This window comes from Nicotiana tabacum, chromosome 2 (assembly GCF_000715075.1).
Source record: "Nicotiana tabacum cultivar K326 chromosome 2, ASM71507v2, whole genome shotgun sequence".
Classification (NCBI taxonomy): Eukaryota; Viridiplantae; Streptophyta; class Magnoliopsida; order Solanales; family Solanaceae; genus Nicotiana; species Nicotiana tabacum.
The window spans coordinates 103,351,970-103,374,013 of NC_134081.1; the positions used below are offsets into that span (position 1 = coordinate 103,351,970).

Consider the following 22,044-nt stretch of genomic DNA (forward strand, 5'->3'; position numbering starts at 1 on the left):
ATAAAAGGAGGGAAGTATAAAGTCAAGCTTTGTTTCTATTCAATAAAGTCAGAATCTTGTACAGAGAATGTTGATGAATTTCTTTGCAAAAGATCCAATCCCCTTTTCTGATCTACGTCTCTTCCTATTTATAAGAGCACATGGGCCATAAAACCCTAGATAGTACAACATGAGGGAATATCTATTAGAATATTCTCTAAGGAATCTAATTCCTAAGACTAGTCATCACTTCGTACTGAGTATGGATGTCCGTCCTCGTCTCCATCTTATACCAAGCTATTTCGACTCGACACCGCTTTATCTTTCACATCTGACCTCGACCTTTTGGATTCATATTGACACAACACAGCCATAAAAGGCTTTATTACCGTTGACTAGGTCAAACACATAAAATGAAGTTTTCGCCCATACATTGTATGCTTCGATTAAAAGTAATGCCTTTGTTTTGACTTCTGCTTCTGGCTATTGAAACATGACTCTATTGTTGCTAAAATATTCTATTTTTGCTATTCAGGTATTCCCTCAACTGCCATTATAATTTTTGTCCAAGAATCAATAAGATAAAAGATGAAGATTTGAGCTCTCTTTAATTCGTTGTGCCTTTTAAAGCATTCCGCTCTTATATGATTCTGTATTTGGATAGTTGAAGTTTCAATTTTTCTTTATACTCTTACAATGCTTCTAGTTTGTTGTTTAAAAATTCATAGATTTACCTATTTGCATTTTATACTTATATCTCTTTTATAATTAGTCATTAATATTGTATAGTGACTTTTTAATCAAATTATTTAACATATTTTACATGTTATTACATAAAAGTAATTTATATCCTCTAGGTTAGTACTACGTCGGCAATTTTCCAAAAATCTTATTTTGATATGTGTTTAGTAACTAAATACTAGGATCTCGAAATACTAATTTAGCGTTATTTGACCATATTCATATTTTAATACTAGTAGCGAGTACTATTAATTTTAGAACTTAAAAAAAATATTAAAAAATTTAGCCGTATTTGCAAAACATATTATCTTTTGTCAAGTATATTTAATAAAACCATCTTTTGTATTTATCAAACGTGCATCACACGTGCAACTCGTGTCAAATAAAACGATGCAAGTCAAATAAAAAAAAGTAAGAATATCATGTACATTGTTAAAATATGTGTGTGAGTTATAAAATAAAAATTTAAGAAAAAGTGCTAGCTCAAAATAATGAAAGGTAAAGCTATTTATGTTATTTGTACTATTAAAACACGTATTTTTTCGAGTGATGAAATCGACAAACTCTATCAAGAAATTTTGATAGAATCTATCAGTAATTAAAAAAGTATCGCATATTAAGCAAGTTATCTAACTAGAGCATTAGTCTACAGTGGTATAGTTCATATGCTTTGAGATAGGGAAGCTGAGCTGAACATTTTCAATTCTTAAGCTAAGATAAGGGGGATGTTCATGGCTGCTGCTAAAAAACTCAATGCATGAGCAATAAGTTTATGCCCTTTTTTCCTCCACCTGAACCTTGTCATTCGTGGTCTGTAGATTGGCACAACAGACCATGGATGTATATGCAGCTAAGACATCCACGTAGTCCTCATAATCGTTAAATAATATTGCCACATTTTGGCACATTGCTGCATTTCCAAGGCCTCCCATGGATGTATTTGGATCCTTTGGTTCAGTCTTAGAAATGGTTGAGTTTGCCGTTGGTGTGCTTGACAAATCTATGGATGGGTTTGGTTTCAACTTCAGAAATATCAAAATTATAATGATGATCACTGCCGTTGTTATCATTATTTTTTTTGTCTACTATTTTTCTTTGCAAAGCTTTGAACTACAAAGAGACCTTTAATTTTTGGTTGACAAAGAGACGTTTTGGTTTCCAAAACCTTTTGGTTTATATAGAATTAAGTATCTTAATTTTCTAGGTTAATTATTCTTTCTCCAACAGATTTTGAATGAAACAAAGAGTAATTATCCTAGAAAATTAACACGCTTAACAAAAAAATTCTACTGCATGCAAATCCATGTGGCAACACATAATACATGCACACACACAAACCACAAATCTGATGCCATAATACTTGGTTTGTTGTTTCATGTACATAATTTCCAAATGATTGAACATAATGGCTGAATGTATATGTGCGTGTTTGTGTTTACATGGTAGTAGTGGTAGTAATTTAATTCTCTAGATAACTACAACGTGGGGGCATTTCCAGGAATCTTATTTTTAAGTGTAGTCTAGAAATTTACCAAAAGCCAATTCTATTCTCAAGTGCAAAATGGGTTACATTGTTATGGCATAAACCTCATTTCCTCTATCAATTCATTAATCAAAAGAAAATGATTTCAAAAATTCGGTTACGATAAGTAAATCAGTTTATTCTTTTGATGCTATCAAAACTAATAAATAAATTATGAAATCCACAATAGCAGTAAATACCTAATTTTTGCATGCTTTTAATTCTCCTACATTTTTAGTTTGAGTTGATATTTAGTTAATTTCTAGCTACTTTCCCTTAATATGTGCACTTTAATTGCATTTTTATTCCACAAATATAGCAAAATATTTTTCATTCTATGTATATTTTAGGATTAGTGGTTTATTATGATTTGGTTTTAATTAAGGCAAATTTAGAAAGATTAAGGGATTAGGCCTTTTCTCCCAGAATCTGGCTGGATTAGGCCAAAGTTGAAATGATTAAGGGACTAAAAATGCAATAGGCCACTCCATAAATGGGCTGCCAGGAGAGGAGCTCGGAACTACGTAGTTTCGCGATTAAACTACGTCATTTTGGTTGGTTGATTCAATACTTTCTTTGATCCAACGGCCCAAAATCGATGTCATTTGAGGTATATAACTTTAGAAATCAAATTTTAATTTTTGGCCATATTCTCACTCTCAAACCCTATAGCCATCTCCCTCTTCCTCTTCTCTCTCTTTTTCTCCTCTGCGACGTTGTTCCCTCCCCCCCCCCCTCCGAAAATCGCCATTGGCGGCGGCGAAGCTCCAATCGACCTCAAAACTTCACCATCTCCTCATCTCCCTCTCCTCTTTCTATATCTTCAACTCAAATCCTCCAAAACCTCACCAATCCCCACCAATAACCAAGAACGCAATAAAATCTCATAAGTGGGGTCTGAGGAGGGTAGTGTGTACGCAGACCTTACCCCTACCCCGAGGGAGTAGAGAGGTTATTTTCGATTGACCCTCGGCTCAAGAAGACGTAAAGAGACAATATATTAGTACCATCAACAGAAACCATAGAAATAATAACAACATCATAAGAACCAGGAAAAAGATGAAAAGCAAAAATAATAACCAGTAAATTAGGCCCAGCACTATGCAAATAAAAAAGTAGTATGAACACAATATTGACCACTAGCAGTCTAAGACAAAATCCTATCAGACTAGGGTCACACTGGTACAAATTAGAAATATGCTCAACTACATCTTAACCTACAACTTAATGCTCGACCACCACAACTTCCTGTCAAGAAACATGTCCTCGGATATCTGAAGCCACACTATAACCTGCCTTATCACCTCTCCCAAATACATCTTAGGCCGCCATCTACCTCTTCTCGTACCCACCAAAGCCAACCTCTCGCACCTCCTTACAGAGGCATCTGGGCTTCTCCTTTGTACGTGTCCGAACTATCTGAGCCTCGCTTCCCGCATCTTGTCAACCATGGGAGCCACGCCCACCTTCTCTCAAATATCTTCATTCCTAATATTATCCATCCTAGTGTACCCGCATATCCACCTCAACTTCCTCATTTCAGCTACTTTCATCTTCTAGATATGTAAGTTCTTAACTCGCCAACACTCAGCCTCATACCTCACCAGTCTCCACAAATAGGCAAAAATCTAAAACCCTAATCCCTTATATTTTCCCAAATTCGTGAGCTTTCATGCCACTTCACCCCATACCACTTACATGGACGTTTAGAACTTGCCTCAAATCAATCATTTGACGTTGGTCTTGGAGCCGAATTTTGATAGCCAATTTTCGGTGAACTTCTCCGGCGGCCAATCACTGCCCTACAGCCATCACCATTGTCCAAACATTCTCTATTTGCCTCCATTCCCACATCGAGCAAGGCTCTATTATTCATTAAAACTGAAACCAACCTTTGGATCATTGGATTTTTGGTTTCGTAGTATATCAATGATAAAGGTTTTTTCGAGCCTCTCGTCGTCACCCCGAGCAGTTGTAAATCTTGGTAGTTTCGTATCCCTTTTCTTTTCTTTTTCTTCTCTTGGCAGTTAGTTCCATTAACATTTTTGTTTTCGTTTATAATTACATCATTCGTTTCGTGACTGTTGCTAGTTATTAGTGTTTGAGTGTGATCGTTTGGTTGTTATACTCGTTGAATTATGAATTTGATTTCTCGACCTAGCAGGTCGAACGTTTAGTTAATTAGCTGTTGAATCTAGTTAATAGTTGTTGTAATCCTGTAATTCGCTTGCGACCTAGCCGGTCGATCATTTGTTCGTTCGTATTTGTTTAATCTAAATATTTGATTTGGTGCGACCTAGCCAGTCGATTGTTCTGGTTGATTGTTGAATGTACTTACGATTCAAAGTCTTGTTTTTGCCTTGTCAATTCACTGATTGGTTGAGTTTGAATGTTTGAGCTTTAAATTCAGTCACTTGTTGAATAAATCTAAAGTTAAAAGAGAAATAGTACAAGATTGGTAGTTTTTACTGTTTGTGCGCTATTAGGAGTACAATACTCCAAAAATTCTACTTATATGTCACACCCAAAATCCGCATGTCATGATGGCGCCTATCTCAATACTAGGCAAGCCGACAACCTCAATAAAACACAATATCTTTTAAGTGTAAATACATAATATTTAAATCCAGTGGAAAAATCGCACAAATACATATATAAAACACTCCCAAAATCTGGTATCACTGAGTACATGAGCATCTAAAAGATAACAAATTCTGACTGATAAAACACTGTCTGAAAATATAGAACAGTACAATAACTAAAAAGAAGAGAGTCAAGGTCAGCGGATGCTAGGCAACTACCTTGATAGTCTCCAACTGATAACACTCTGATATCTAACAACCGTTGTTTCCGGAAGCACCTGGATCTGCATACAAGGTGCAGAGTGTAGTATGAGTACAACCAACTCAATAAGTAACAAGACTAACCTCTGGGCTGAAAGTAATGACGAGCTCCGCAGGTACAGTCCAGTATAGAAATAATGGTACAGAAATGAAAGTATGCTTTCAAGTTCAACAGTTAAACTCAGTACAATTAAGATAAATCAATACTGCATGATATGAGGAATATGACATCTCAGTGGAAAACCTCGTGTACTCATGATCACTAATAGCTCGGTCACTCAGTATTGTTTATGGCCAATCTAGCCCAGGGATATTCCATATATATATATATATATATATATATATATATATATATATATATATATATATATATATATATATACACACACACACACACACACACACACACACACACACACACACACACACACACACACATTCAGTATCGTATGAGGCCAATCCAGCCCTGGGGCAATTTATCCCCAAATGTAAATGATTCGGACAAAATCCATGTCCAGGGATATTCATCACAATTATAAATAAGTAAGGCAAGTTCATGACTTGGGAAATCCATCCCGTATATATATCATCTACGCTCACTGTGGGTGGTGCAGACTCCGGAGGGGCTCCTTCAGCCCAAGCGTGATATAAAGTCGGTATGGCCTGCTGTAGGGGGCAGCCCCTACTCATACAATGATAAAACCTATAAGTCATGCTGCAGGCGGGTAGCCCTGATCCATAGAATAATAATATATATAAAGCCAATATGTCCTGCTACAGGCGGGCAGCCTCGATCTCATAAATATTCTCACAATGGATGAACATGGTTGAGTATGACATGTATATTTTTAAACAATTAAATTCAACAGCAACACGACCCTATGGGTCCCAAAATATCGGCACATAGCCTAAACATGATCTTTAATACGAGTCTCAGCTCAATTTCCCAAACACGTGCTGAATATTCGGATAATAACATGATTCTTTAATTTTACAACTCCACGAAATTTATTTAAGTCACAATTTCTATGGTGCATGCCCACACGCTCGTCACCTAGCATGTGCGTCACCTCCAACATTTGATATAACACAAAATTTGGGGATTCATACCCTCACAACCAAATTTAAAAATATTACTTACCTCAAACCGTGTAATTCTTTATTTCGCTATGCCTTTTCCTCGCGAATTGGCCTCTGAACACCTCGATTCTAGTCACAATTAATTTGATTCAGTCAATACGAATCATTGGAATTAATTCCATATGAAAATACAAATTTTCCAATAAAATCCAAAAATTAACTCAAAAATCGCCCGTGGGACCCACATCTCGGAACTCAACAAAAGTTATAAAATATGAACGCTCATTCAACCACGAGTCTAGCCATATAAATTTCACCAAATTCCGACATCAACTCGACCCTCAAATCCTAAATTAAAGTCTTTGAAGATTTCTACCATTTTCAACCCAATCTTTACCCATTTGAACTCAACAATCTTTCCACAAACCTTATTGGTACATGTATGAATAAATAATACTCTCACACCCAAGAATCATACTCCTAATCTCTCATCTTTACCCAAACTCGAAATTGAAGACTAGGGTTAGAACCTTACCTTTTGGGTGAAGATCTTGTGATATTTCTTGTTGGATTTCAAAGCTTGAACAAGATCTTGATGACCAAAGCACTTGAGCTTCTTCCTCTCTCTAGAACACTCTCACTTCTCTCTAAAATATCAGATTTTTTCCTTCAAAATGAGCCCCAAAGGCTATTTATCCCAATAGGGTCGGGTTATAAAAACCAGAAAATGAAGCTCCGGGACAGGATCTGCGGTCGCATATGCGACCACATAATGCATCTGCGGCCCACAAAATGGGCCGCAAAATGGACCTTGGGAACTGGGCACATACTGGGCATATTGTGCCCGAGTATGCGAGCATTCTACGGTCCACATACTGGACCGCACAACACTTTTGAGGCCGCATAATGGCCCAAAATTTTCTCGAGTTTTCTCTTCGTTCTGCGGTAAATCTACGATCCAAATAACGTTTCTGCGGTCGCAAAATAGACCGCAGAATATCCTTCTTTTGTCAAAAATTTTTCTCAACACTTAAGTGCATCCTACAACCTTTGTACTAATTAATCTACCTCGACACCATAAAACCTTAATTTCCTTAGCAAAAATTTTTCGGGGTCATTACACATAGGTCACCATCCAGCCAACCTTTTCAACTTAAGTTTTAAACTTTGGAACTAAGTGTTTCAATTCATTTCAAGACCTCACCGGACCTGAACCAATTACCCCGGCAAGTCATATAACAACTGTAAAGCATAAATTGAGCAATAAATGGGAGAGACGGGATTGTAATACTCGAAATGACCGGCCGGGTCGTTACATTATAGTTAGTAAAATACCGTCTATGGACAGATTTTTGGCCAGAGAACTGACCATTGAATAGTTTAGACAGATCTTTGGTTAAAAATCTGTCACTTGAACAGATTTTCATCATTAATTCAAGGCCCTCCTCTCCTATAAAGAAGAGTTCTTTCCTCACTTCAAAGGATCTTTTTTTAACTCTACTACACATCTTCCACATCAATTTTTTGATCACACAATTTGAGAGCGAAACAATCACCTGAATACATATTTCAAGCATCCTTTGGTAACTAAAAATTGAGAGAAAAAACCTTTCAAAAACATAAAGTTGGTAAGTCATTTCTGAGTTTTTTGTCCTTTAAGTTGCTGATTTTCAAGGTGTTGGTTTGTTGTTGTCTTTTGCTGAGTTTGTTTTCCACTTCGATTAAAAGTAATGCCTTTGTTTTGGCTTCTGCTCCTAGCTGTTGAAACATGACTCTAGAATAGCTGAAATGTTTTGTTTCTGCTATCCAGGTATTCTCTCAACTGCCATTGTAATTTTGGTCCAAAAATGAATAAGATAAAAGATGAAGATTTGAGTTCTCTTTAATTTGTTGTGCCTTTTAAAGCATTCTGCTCTTATATGACTTTGTATTTGGAAAGCTGAAGTTTCTATTTTTCTTTATATTTTTACAATGCTTCTAGTTTGTTGTTTAAAAATTCATGGATATACCTATTTGGATTTTATTCTTCTATCTCTTATATACTAAGTGATTAATATTGTATAGTGACTTTTTAATCAAATTATTTAACATATTTTACATGTTATTACATAAATGTAATTTATATCCTCTAGGTTAGTACTACGTCGGCGTTTTTCCAAAAAACTTATTTCGATATGTGTTTAGTAACTAAATACTAGGATTCTTAAATACTAATTGTAGCGTGATTTGACCATATCCATATTTTAATATGTAACGATCCGACTGGTCGTTTTGAGCATCTGCACTTCGCTCGGTAGTTTGAGGTCTTGGAATAGAGTTTCGTTAGTTCCGTTAGCTCCGTTGGGCGATTTTGGATTTAGGAGTGCGTATGGATTGTAATTTGGAGGTCCGTAGTCGAATTAGTCTTGAAATGGCAAAATTTGGATTTTTTTTTAAGTTTGACCGGGAGTGAACTTTTTGATATCGGAATCGGATTTCAATTTCGAAAGTTGAAGTAGGTCCGTAATGCCAAATGTGACTTGTGTAAAAGATTCGAGGTCAATTGGACGTGATTTGATAGGTTTCGGCATCGGTTGTAGAAGTTAAAGTTTCTAAGTTCATTGATTTTGACTTGAGGTGTGATTCGTCGTTTCGAGGTTTATATGCGTGATTTAAAGCTTCGAGTAGGTTCGTTTCGTCATATGGAACTTGTATTCAAAATTTGGTGCCATTTGGAGTTGATTTGATATGGTTCGGACGCTTGGTTGCGATTCTAGAAGTTCTTGAAGTTTCCTTTGATCTTCATGCGTTTTGGCATCCGATTCATGATTCTAGAGGTTATTTTGATGTTTTGAACGCTCAAGCAAGTTCGTGTTATATTTTTAGACTTATGTGCATATTTGTTTTAGAGCCCCGAGTGCTCGGGTGCGTTTCAGATTGGATCCGGAATGATTTTTTTCATGATTTTAAGTGCTGGTACTGGTATCATCGCAATTGCGATGTTTTTGTCGCAAATGCGACTATCGCAATTGCGCAGCAGCCTCACATTTGTGAACTTGGGTTGCTGGGGACTGGATCGCAATTGCGATGAAGTTGTCGCTTTTGCGAAGCCTGAAGAGTTTCCCATTTGCGAACTCTGTATCGCATTTGTGATGAAGGCATGGTCTGTCAGGAGTCACATTTGCGATGTTTTGTCCGCATTTGCGGAGGTCGCATTTGCGAACTCCCTGTCGTAAATGCGACATCTGCAACCTGTGAAATGCTGAGAATTCCGAGATTTTGCTTCATTTTGTTATATTTTGAAACCTAGCTTCGATGAGAGGCGATTTTATGAAGGGATCTTCATACCAAATCATTGGGTAAGTACCTCTAATCAATTCTCAACTACATTTCATGATTTTATATAAGATTTAACATCAAATTCATGAGAAATCTAGAAAAAAAATTGGGGATTTTGTCAATACTTTGAAAATAAAAATTTTGGATTTGAGAGTTGTGGACTCGGGTTTGGAAACAAAAGACGTATTTGGACTTGTGAGATTGTGGGTAGTCAAGACCTACCCTTGGACCCGTGTTTCAACCGGGCGGGCCAGGGAGTTGACTTTTTAGAAATTGAATAAAAATCACAGCTTTAATAATTAAAATTATTTTCTCTTGCATTGTGTGATGTATTTAAGTCGTCTTTGGCTAGATTGAGCCGAGCGGAGGCGAATTTGTAAAGGAAAAAGCTAAATTGAATATTGAGTTAGCCGAATTGAAGTAAGTGTCTTGCCTAACTTTGTTGAGGAAATTTTTTCTACTATTTGACATTGTTTGTTACATGCGGGGGTGGTACATATATGAGGTGACGAGCATATATGCATGTGCCAGGGTTAACCATGTTCGGGGGTAAATTATGTTATAAATTGTGTCTTGTAGAATTACTTGACCTTCTTGTTTCATGCCTTACTTGACTCCTAGATACTAAGATCATAGTATTAAATGTTAGGAACTAAGAGTTAGCTTGTTATAACTTGATCAAATTTGATGGACTTCTGAGAACACATTGATGTGTCTAATTCGGTCATCATTATGCATAATCATTAATACATTGCTACGACCGATATTCTTGAGATACTAGATTCTATACTTGTGTAGTGGATCATTTGTGAGATTTGTTGGAATACTTGAATAATAAAGTTCTAGCGGGTTTATTGAACTATTGTTGGCTTGGAAAGTTGTGATTAGGATTCATTTGGAATATTCGTTTAAATACTCTCCTTGATATTATTTATGCTTCCTGCCTTATTTGTCATTGATATACATATGCCTGGTAAGGAAGAGTGTAAAGCACGAAGGGTGATGCCGCGCCATTGTTTATACATTATCATGTGAGGGAGAGTGTAAAACATGAAGGGTGATGCCGTACCATATTATTGAGAGTAAAAACACGAAGGGTGATGTCGTGCCATGTTATGTGAGTAAAAGCACGAAGGGTGATGTCGTGCCATGACATTTATATTATCATGCTTTTGTGTTATTGCGAGTTCATGGCACGAAGGATGTTTCCGTGTAAGTGAGGACGAGGGACATGCATTATGTTGTGATATCCTTTTCTTGCAGATATCTTCATGTCTTTACCTTGAATTGTTATTGTCGTACTTACGGTTCTTATGTTCCTTTGTAAAGGAGGGAAAATCAAATTTTTATTTTTCCCTTCCATTCCCCATTCACCTCATTTTAAGCTAAATCAAGCTTAAACCCAACAAATATTAGTTCTGGTTATGTATCATTTCCCCGTTGAAGGCTTCATGCTCGCTTTGGGTCTGCAATAGCTTTCTTTCAAAATGGCAAATAAACTCACATGATGTTAACTAGCTTTAAGTTCTATATGTGATTGCTTGAAGTAACTTAGTTGGTAAATCATTCATTCACTTAACTGATTAATCTGCATAGCAATAACCAAAGTTGGTCCCCTTTAATTGCCATTTGAAAACCTTCAAATTTAATAATGGGCCAAATAAAAATAATTTCAGCAGGCCCAATGTTAATAAAGTTCATAAGTTGATTAATTCTTCTTCTTTTAAATAATGGTTGGCCCAATGACAATTAATAAGATGAGGCCCATAATTTCTTTTAACAAACTGCTGGCCCATTCTTTTCATTTAGCTATTAGCCCACTTCCTCTTTAGTATCAAAGCTGGCCCAATGCCATAATACCTAACTCAATACATATGTAGCAACCAATAAATATCTCCTTGGCCGTAATACCATAGTTGGCGCTAATTTTTAGTTACTAGTTTAGTCAAAATAATTACTAAGATTTAACTCTTTTGTACTAGTACTTATTTAAAAAAAAGATTTTTTTTTATAGTTAAAATAATTTAATCACTCAATCACAAATAATCATGACTAACTCAGAGGTAATACGCCACTCGAAGATAAATAATTTTGTCTTAACTGATGTCGGGAAGATTCGCTTCGGAATAGAGAATAAAACGAAAAGGTCGTGAAGACACATTTTGTTAAATTTTTTCAAATAAATAAAGTTTTTTATTTAATTAAGTTTAAGTAGGCTTTAATTTAAGTGTGGTACACAACCTAAGGTCGGAAATACTCATCTTGGTTAGTGTAGGCTAGGATCGGATATACTCGTCCTAGTTGAGATAGATAAAGTCTTCAAGAGTTAAAAGCGGACTTAGGCAGAATATGAAAATCAAATGAAACACAACTTATTTAAAATTAATTCAAGCCAAGTTTAAGTCATTAAAGCGATCGCGCTAGAACTATGGGATTCAGGGAGTGCCTCACACCTTTTCCCCCGTCAACAGAATTTCTTACCCGGTCTCATATTTTCGCAGACCAATAAAAGTAGAGTCAAACCTTCCTTTGACTAGGGATCAAATAAAAGGTGATTTGGAACACTCAAAAATCAATTTCAAGTGGCGACTCTGTAAATAAAATAATCTCTATTTAAATTTGTCACTTTAATTGAAAAAAATTTTAACCCACGTATCACACGTATAATATATCTTTTGGGGTAAAAAATGATATGACAGTAGCAAAATTATGTAATAAGAATTTTTCTAAGCATAAGAATTTTTCCCTTCCCTTTCCTTGTTTCGTTTTGGTTAATTCATTAGTTGGGGAAAGGAAAAATCTACATTTTGGTACCAAACGATTTATATCTTTGAATAGCCGCGTTCAATTACCAGCTAACTGAAATAAAAGAAACAAAAAAAATTAGCGTCTCTGAAATCAAGATCATATAATGATAATTTTCACTATGTTCGTATAGCTATGACGTCATGGAATATCTTTTAAAACATATTCTAATACATAAATGATACATGTGATAATATATGCATAAAGGTATTAAATTTTGCATTCCGTGACAGTAATGTCCATATGCGTTAAATAGTGAAGAAAATGTATCAATCAATATATTATAAGAAGAACATTTACGCATAATCAAATACTTCTAGATTTTTATGATTTTTATTTATTTTTGTTGAATCTATTACGATTGATCATAACTAATCAAAAAGGCATACCCCTATGAACAACAAAATTTTTATATATGCTAGTGAAATTATTCACTCTTCACGCTATTGTTAAAGAAATCGAAAAAAGAGAGCTGATATCTTTCATTTACTAGATTCTTCTTTGCGCATTTCTACTACTAATAATAACAAAAATAAAAAGAAGTGATGCACTGCTCATGAACTATTGTCATAAACAAAGGTAAAATTAGAAACTTACAAATAAAAATGTAAAATAAAATTCAACTAATAAGTTCCATTACCATCTAATTTAAGAATACAACATAAATTAATAGCTTAATTAGACATATTTTTTATAGTAAATATATGAGAGTAACGATAATCATTATCGTAAATGATCGCAATATTAAATTGAATCGAAAAGAAAGTTTATGTATGAAAATCCTTGTGACAATGTTTTTCTCATATTGATCCATCCCTAATTCCCGGGTAATCGCATACCAATTTAAGTTGATTATGCTAATTAATATTACGGAATTAAATTTTTTTCGCTTGTACTCTATCAACAATGCTTTTCCATGGAGATGCTTTAACAAAGCACAAAAATGTGAAATCGATCCACTAACAAAAGTCAAATAGAAAATGGCCGTAAGTTTATTTTTAGTTTCATTCCACATATTATCGATCCACTAACAAAAGTCAAATAGAAAATGGCCGTTACGGTTCCTTTTTCTGCAAAATTGCCACCCTTCTTCTTCTTTTTTGGTTAAAAAAATAACTATTTATATTATGTTAAGGGAATGAGTATAGGAAGCATGTAAACACAAAGAGAGTGATTGTCACGAACCGAAATTCCCACCTTCGAAATCATGATGGCGCCTAACATTTCACTTGCTAAACAAGCCAGCGTTATAATATAATTAATCATTTTAACAAAATTTTAAATTAATTAATAACAAGGGAACAAATGCGGAAATAAAGTCTGAAGTAAAGTAATTAATCCATAATAATCGTGATATCTAAATACCATCTCAGAACTGGAGTCACAAGTGCACGAGCTTCTAGAATAATACAAACAAGGGTCTGAACGAAATAAAGTTATCTGAAAGAAAGCACACAGCTAAAATAAAGTAGAAGGGGACTTCAGAACTGCGAACGTCGTGCAGTTATACCTCAAGTCTCCACTGGTAGCTGAATCCGAGCACACTCTACAGTACGCCGCTAGGACCAACTCTGAAATCTGCACAAAAAGTACAGAGTGCAGTATCAGTACAACCGACCTCATGTACTGGTAAGTGTCGAGCCTAACCTCGACGAAGTAGTGACGAGGCTAAGGCAAGGCACCTACAATCAACATATACGCAATAATAGTAATAACAACAATAATATAAATAAATCAGGTAACTCATTTTAATAGTTGAAGCCAACTCAGCAGTCATAACCAATTATTATTTCAATCAATTTTCGTTGCGGCGTGCAACCCGATCCCACAATATATTCATATTCAATTCTGTTGCGGCGTGCAACCCGATCCCAATATATCTTTTCAATATATTCTATTGCGGCGTGCAAACCGCTCATCCAATATATTCATTTCAATCAATTCTGTTGCGGCGTGCAATCCGCTCCTCCAATATATTCACTTTCATTTCCGTTGCGGCGTGCAACCCGCTCCTCCAATATATTCATTTACCAATTCTTATAAAAGAAATTACTCCAATAAATGCAATAATTAATATGAAATTATAAGACAATAAGCATACAATAATTATGATTTATTAGAAATAAGTGATGACAAGTAGCAATTAATTGAGGAAATTAAGGATGTAATAGGTATTTTAATAATTAGTATGCTAAACATCAAGTGGCAATCAAGTCACGTAAATCAAATAAGTATGTAGCAATTATATCATGGATTCAAGGCATGATATTGATCAAAGAACACGAGAGAAACAATTAATATAGTAATTAATTCATAATTTAAAACGATTTATGATTTTTTAAGTAATTATGCAAACAATTAATTTGATGACGTATAGACACTCGTCACCTCGCCTATACGTCATTCACATGCATTTCACATAACAATTAATTTAAGGGTTCTATTCTCTCAAGTCAAGGTTAACCACGACACTTACCTCGCTTTGCAACCAAATTCAAGAATCCAATAAACTTTTGCCTCGTGAATTCGTGTCCGAAATCCTCAAATCTAGTCATAAACAATTCAATATACTCAATACAAATCGTAGGAATTAATTCCATATGAACTTACTAATTTTCCGGATTAAAATCCGAAATTTATCTCAAAACTCATCAGTGGGGCCCACGTCTCGAATCTCGAAAAAATTTATAAAATCCGAACACCCATTCTGAGACGAGTCCAACCATACAAAAATTATCAAATTCCGATGTCAAATGGACTTTCAAATCTTAAATTTTCGTTTTTGAAAAGTTTTACAAAAATTCGAATTTCTCCCATCTAAATCCGAAATAAATGATGAATATAGACTTAGATTTATGAAATATAATTACTATATGATAAAGAACACTTACCCAGTTCGAAATCGTGAAAAACTCCTTTGAAATCGCCCCTAAACCAAGTTCTAATTGAGGGTTTGTGAAAAATAGGAAAAATCTCGTTTTGGTTCTGTTTTAAGGTCTCGGCGTCAGGCCTTCTTCGCGTTCGCGAAGGGCCTATCACGTTCCCGAAGGCTTCTCCCCCCTGGCCTTCGCGTTCGCGAGCCAATACTCGTGTTCGCGTAGAAGAAACAACGATCCCCCTCCCCAGATCACAAGCCTACGCATTCGCAGGAAGCTGGTCGCGTTCGCGAAGGGTAAGGCCCCCCGTTGCTTCACGTTCGCGATGAAAAAAATTCCTCTATCCCAAATTCATCTTCGCGTTCGCGATGAAGGCGTCACGTTCGCGAAGCACATGACACCAGAAACCATCAGAAGTCCCAAAAACCAGATTTTTCAAAGAATTAAGATCTATAGGCTATCCGAAACTCACCCGAACCCTCGGGACTCCAAACCAAATATGCACACAAGTCCAAAAATCTTGTACGAACTCGCTCGCACGAACAAAATACCAAAATAATGCCTAGAACTATGAATCGGATACCAAATCAAATGAAATTTTCAAGAAAACTTTAAAACTTCTACTTTCACAACAGAACGTCTGAATCAGGTCAAATCAACTCTGTTTATCACCAAATTTGACAGACAAGTCATAAATAACATAACTGTCCTATGAAAATTTTCAAAACTTAAATCTGACCCGGATATCAATAAAAGACAATTTGTGGTCAAACTTTAAAATTTTTAAGCCTTTAGGCTTCTAGTTTTCGCCAACTGGCGATAATTCAAGCTAGGGACCTCCAAATTAAATTTCGGGCATACGCCCATGTCCCAAATCACGATACGGATCTACCGTAACTATCAAAATACTGATCCGAGTCCATTTGCTCAAAATATTGACCAAAGTCAACTCAGTTGAGTTTTAATTCTTTATTTCATATTTTAATCAATTTTTCATATAAAAACTTTCCGAAAAATTATACGGACTGTGCACGCAAGTCGATAAATGATGAATAGTGTTTTTCGAGGTCTTAAAACATAGAAATAATTATTAAATTTAAAGATAACCTAGGGGGTTGACCACTTGGGGGTCATTACGTAGGGGGGTTCGGGGTAACTAAAACTACTACTAGTGGTTCCCGTATCACGGGATAAACAAAAAGATGGTCCAAGAGGACTTTGCAAACTGAGTGATTGTGGTACGGTTTGTGAGGGAAACCTTCTGACAAAAAGTTTGCATGAGCGGTCGTCCTCCAAAGCTATTTGGATAAAGGATGGAGGTTGTGCAAAAACACTTTCCGAAAAAATTTACGGATTACATACGCAAGTCGAGGAATGATTAATAGTGCTTTTTGAGGTCTTAGAACATAGAAATAATTATTAAATTTAAAGATGATATTTTGGGTCATCACATTCTCCACCTCTAAAACAAATATTCGTCCTTGAACAGAATTAGAAAAGTACCTGATGTCACGACCCAATTTCACCTATAGGTCGTGAAAGAGGACTTTGCAAACTGAGTGATTGTGGTACGGTTTGTGAGGGAAACTTTCTGACAAAAAGTTTGCATGAGCGGTCGTGCTCCAAAGCTGTTTGGATAAAGGATAGAGGTTGTGCAAAAATAGTGATGTCAGTTATGGTGTCCATGTTTCATCAAGACTTAAGTAGTATATCAGCTACTTGGTTTTGCTCCCTATAAGTGGAACATACAGTAGGATCATCCAGTCTCGCGAGGAGCCACTAGTACGATCCGGCCGGACGTTTTAAGAGTTATAGTCCCGATTTCCTGTTTACTGCTTTCCCCATATCTCTTTCTGCTTATGTGAATTGCCGGGAGGTTGTTGTTGTAGTTTCGGAGTGAATTGAGACACTTAGTCCCTAAACGGAAGCTTAAGTTTGAAGATTTTGATCATAGTTGGAACTGTGTGAAGATGACTCCGGAATAGAGTTTCGTCGGTTTCATTAGCTCCGTTGGGTGATTCTGGACTTAGGAGCATGTCCGGACTGTGAATTGGATGTCCATAGCTGATTTAGGCTTGAATTGGCGAAAGTCGATTATTTGGAGATTTTGACCGGTAGTGGACTTTTTGATATCGGGGTCGGATTCCTATTCCGGAAGTTGGAGTAGGTCCGTAAGGTTGAATATGACTTTTGTACAAAATTTGAGGTCAATCGGACTTGGTTTGATAGGTTTCGGCATTGATTTTAGAAGTTTGAAGTTTCAAAGTTCATTATATTTGAATCGGAGGGTGATTCGTGTTTTTAGCATTATTTGATGTGATTTGAGGGCTCGACTAAGTTCGTATGGTGTTTTAGAACTGGTTGGTATGTTTGGTTGAGATCTCGGGGGTATCAGGTGTGTTTCAGATGCTTAACGGATTGAATTTGGACTTAGGCTAGTTGCTGAAGATTTTCTGGTTTCTGGTGTTTTCGCACCTGCGGAGGGGAGACCGCAGGTGCGGAAGGAAGAGCGTAGGTTCGGTTTGGTAAATCTTGGTCTGTGAGCACAGGTGTGAAATGGGAGCCGCATCTGCGCATTCGCAGATGTGGAGGATTGACCGTAGGAGCAAAAAGGGGCGGCATGGCTAGAGTCGCAGATGCGGAAGGTCATCCGCAGAAGCGGGCCCGCAGGTACGTGCCCTGGTCCGCATAAGCGGATCTTTGGACATTAATCCATCTCCGCACCTACGATGGAAATTCCGCAGGTGCGACAGTAGGTCCGCAGATGTAAAATCGCTGGGCTGAAAAGATCAAGTTCGAGGGTTTGTTTTCCATTTTCATCTTTGGGACCTTGAGAGCTCGGTGTGAGGCGATATTTTGAGGTTTCTTCTAGGAAATTATTGGGGTAAGTGATTCTAACCCAGATTGTACTATATTTCATGAATCTATTACTATTTTCATCATCTAATTAGGGATTTGATTTGGAAATTCGAGGAAAAATGGTATAAACTTCCTAGACTGAAAGTTTGAGTTTTGAAAGGCGATTTGAGGTCGGATTCGAGTAATTCTTATATGGATGGACTCGTGAGTGAATGGGTGTTCATATTTTGTGACTTTTACCCCATTTCGAGACGTGGGTCCGGGTCAACTTTTTGGGGCGATTTTCTAATTTCTTGCTTTAGCTTTGATTCATTAATTAGATTAGTTTCTTATAGTTGTATTTATGGTATGTAATTGATTTTGGCTAGATTTGGGCCATTCCGAGTAGGATATTCGTGGAAAAGGCATTGTTACCGATTGATTAAGCTTGGTTCGAGGTAAGTGACTTATCTAACCTTGTGTGGGGGAAATCCCCTTAGGATTTGGTACTGTTGTGATATGTGAGCGTCGTGTACGTGAGGTGACGAGTACGTACACGGGCTATTTGTTATAAAACCCGATTTATTTTACTGAGAGTACCAAATATTTTTCCTTTAATTTGAGTTATACCGTTTGAATAAGTATTAGTATGTTATCATTCTTAATTGAGTTATTCCAATATGTGTAGTTATCCTGTTTAGCCTAATATCGCATGTCTACGTGCTTTATTAGACTTCTTTTATTAGACTCTGGTGTATATAAATACTAGTTTCCTCCTGTAGCTTGTGACTTACGATGTTCCGGATTTTGGGAAGACTGTGAATTTATAGAGTATTGGTTATGTTTATTCTTGCTTTAGCTTTGATTCATTAATTAGATTAGTTTCTTATAGTTGTATTTATAGTATGTAATTAATTTTGGCTTGATTTGGGCCATTCGGAGTAGGATATTCGTGGAAAAGGCATTGTTACCGATTGATTGAGCTTGGTTCGAGGTAAGTGGCTTGCCTAACCTTGTGTGGGGGAAATTTCCTTAAGATTTGGTACTGTTGTGATATGTGAGCGTCGTGTACGTGAGGTGACGAGTACGTACACGGGCTATTTGTTATAAATCCCGATTTATTTTACTAAGAGTACCAACTGTTTTTCCTTTAATTTGAGTTATACCGTTTAAATGAGTATTAGTCTGTTTTCATTCTTAATTGAACTATTCCAATACGTGTAGTTATCTTGTTTAGCCTAATATCGTATGTCTATGTGCTTTAACTGCTTATTTGAACTCTGTGAAGTATGCCCAGTTGATTTCCTGCATTTCCTTGTTCTTTACTAGTATAACTGTAGAAATCTTGTTGTTAACTATTGTATTTATCAGTTTGAGTTGTGTGTTTACTTTTGAGACTACGAGGCGGTTCCTCGGGAGTTCTCCCTGCACATTTACTTTTGAGACTACAAGGCGGTTCCTTAGGAGTTCTCCCTGCATATTTACTTTTGAGACTACGAGGCGGTTCCTCGAGAGTTCTCCTTGCACATTTACTTTTGAGACTACGAGACGGTACCTCGGGAATTCTCCCTGCACATTTACTTTTGAGACTACAAGGCGGTACCTCGGGAGTTCTCCCTGCACATTTGCACATTTACTTTTGAGACTACGAGGCGGTACCTCGAGATTTCTTCCTGTATATTTACTTTTGAGACTACGAGCCGGTACCTCGAGAATTCTCCCTGTATATTTATTTTGGGACTACGAGACGGTATCTCGGGAGATCCCTTTCTTCTTGCCCCTGTGTGTCGTATTGTTGCCTTGCTGTATTTCCTTTTGTTAAATTTTAGTCTCTTATTATACTGTATATTTTCCTGCATTATTTATTATTTACCAGTGGGCCTGACCTGACCTCGTCACTAATCGACCGAGATTAGGCTTGGCACTTACTAGGTACCATTGTGGTATACTCATGCTACTCTTCTGCACATGTTTTCATGTACAAATCCAGGTTCATCATACCAGCCTCGCTTGTTGTGTATTTGCGGCTGTTCCGGAGACTTCAAGGTACATCTGCTCTCGTCCGCAGACCTAGCAGTCCCCTTTTATTCTCCCCTGTGTCCATTACCTTCTATACTTCTTTTATTAGACTCTGGTGTATAGAGATACTAGTTTTCTCCTGTAGCTTGTGACTTACGATGTTCTGGATTTTGGGAAGACTGTGAATTTATAGAGTATTAGTTATTGTACATGCCGAGCGGCATTGTTACTAGTTATTTAGTTATCCACTGTTGTTAGTTGTCAAGTTTTACTTTCGTTTTTGTTATTTTCCGCAATTTGTTAAGCTTACCTAGTCGTAGAGATTAGGTGTCGTCACGACATTATATGGAGGGAGTTTGGGTCGTGACAGCCACCCTTCTTCACGCATATTCATTCCCATCTCCCATCCAAAATCGTCAAATCCCCATATTTTTACTTTTTCTTAAAATAGTTTTTTCTACTTTTTCAGCACCTCATTACAGTATCCAGGAAAGAGGAGCAGAGAAGGAGAGGAAACTGTTCACTGAACTTCTACAGAAACAGATTGAGGAAGAGAGGTCTAGAGTTCCCAAAGCAATTCCATATCCTTACACAACTGACTACCCTGTGGTATGTAAAACACCAACTATTGTAATATCCATTTTGTGGGAAGACTTTATGTGCACTCAATTTCTTATGTTTTATTGCCAGATTCCACCAAAACCAGAACCTAAGCATTGTACAAGACCAGAACCTTTCCAACTGGAGAGTCTGCTCAGGCATGAAAGGGAGATGCAGAGGGAATTAGAAGAACGGCAAAGATTGGAAAAGGAAGAAGCAAAGATGAGGACTTTTAGAGCGCAACCAGTCTTGATCGAGTAAGAGACCTCAAAGAATGAATCTTTTATCTACTATCTATTTTCCTAGTGAATCTGAAAGATGAATAATGCTTTCCCACCCTTTAAATTGTGTAGGGATCCAATTCCAGTTCCTGAGAAAGAACGTAAACCACTAACTCAAGTTGAGGGATTTAATCTACATGTAGATCACCGTGCTGTTGGTAGAGCTGAGTTTGATAAGAAGGTAACACATTTTACATTTGCATGTAACTTTCTCGGGGAACTAAGCCTATAGCACTCATGTTATAAGTTGGTTTGCAGATCAAGGAGAAAGAACTAATGTATCAAAAATATAGGGAGGAGGCAGAAGCTGCTAGACTGGTATTGCATATTCTTGGTGTTATTTAGAGCTACTATAACGATGTGCTTAGACTAATTTTTACTTGAATTTGGTTAGATGGAGGAGGAGAAGGCCCTGAAACAGTTACGGAAAACTTTGGTGCCTCATGCAAGACCTGTGCCTAAATTTGATCATCCTTTCCTCCCACAGAAGTATGTAAAATCCTGCTGCAAGACCTTTATTCATGTTTTTTTTTTTAAAAAAAAAATTCTACCATGTTCTTTTTTCCTCTTTTACAAATTGGAACAACTACTGAACCTTTTTTTTTTTGCACGTCTATTCACAGGTCTTCCAGAGCAGTGACAAAACCAAGATCACCCAAGCTGCTGATAATTAAGAGGCAAGAAAGGAGAAAAATGGCGTGTCCCTATGCAGCAGCAGTTTCTAGTGCTGCCTCCAAGATGAGGTGAACTAGTAAATTCTTAGGAAGACAATGAAAGAGAAAGATGGTCCCCAATGAGGTTGAAAATGTTTAAGTGATTCAAAACTGGGGATGAATTGTTCAAGAATCCTTGAACCCCATGGGCATACGAGGGACAATGCTACCAAATGGCTGGAACCGATAATGTGTTTGTCTGTAAAAGATGTGCCCTTTCTTTTGAGAACTGAATATACAAACCAAATAGTTTATATATATTAACAATAGGCTTTTTTCCCTTTTCTTTCTTTTGTTTGGTATTAATATATCAAATAAGAAAGAGGAGGAAGCAGGAAGTAAGAGTAGTAAAACCAATATATAATCTATTAGTGTCTGTTTCTGTGAATTGGTGGTGTTCATGAAGATAATATCAAGTCGGAATCTCGT

The 22,044-nt window shown here is 36.6% G+C and overlaps 1 protein-coding gene across 1 annotated transcript; it reads left to right on the plus strand.

Annotated features, from left to right (window-relative positions):
* Positions 1-1,686: 1,686 nt before the first annotated feature.
* Positions 1,687-21,995, plus strand: LOC107777824 (protein TPX2-like). Its single transcript, XM_075227763.1, has 7 exons — positions 1,687-1,735; positions 20,491-20,630; positions 20,712-20,878; positions 20,975-21,083; positions 21,161-21,220; positions 21,297-21,391; positions 21,526-21,995. Exons 1-7 carry the CDS (start codon positions 1,687-1,689, stop codon positions 21,647-21,649), a joined length of 744 nt encoding a protein of 247 aa, XP_075083864.1. The 3' UTR covers positions 21,650-21,995.
* Positions 21,996-22,044: the final 49 nt, after the last annotated feature.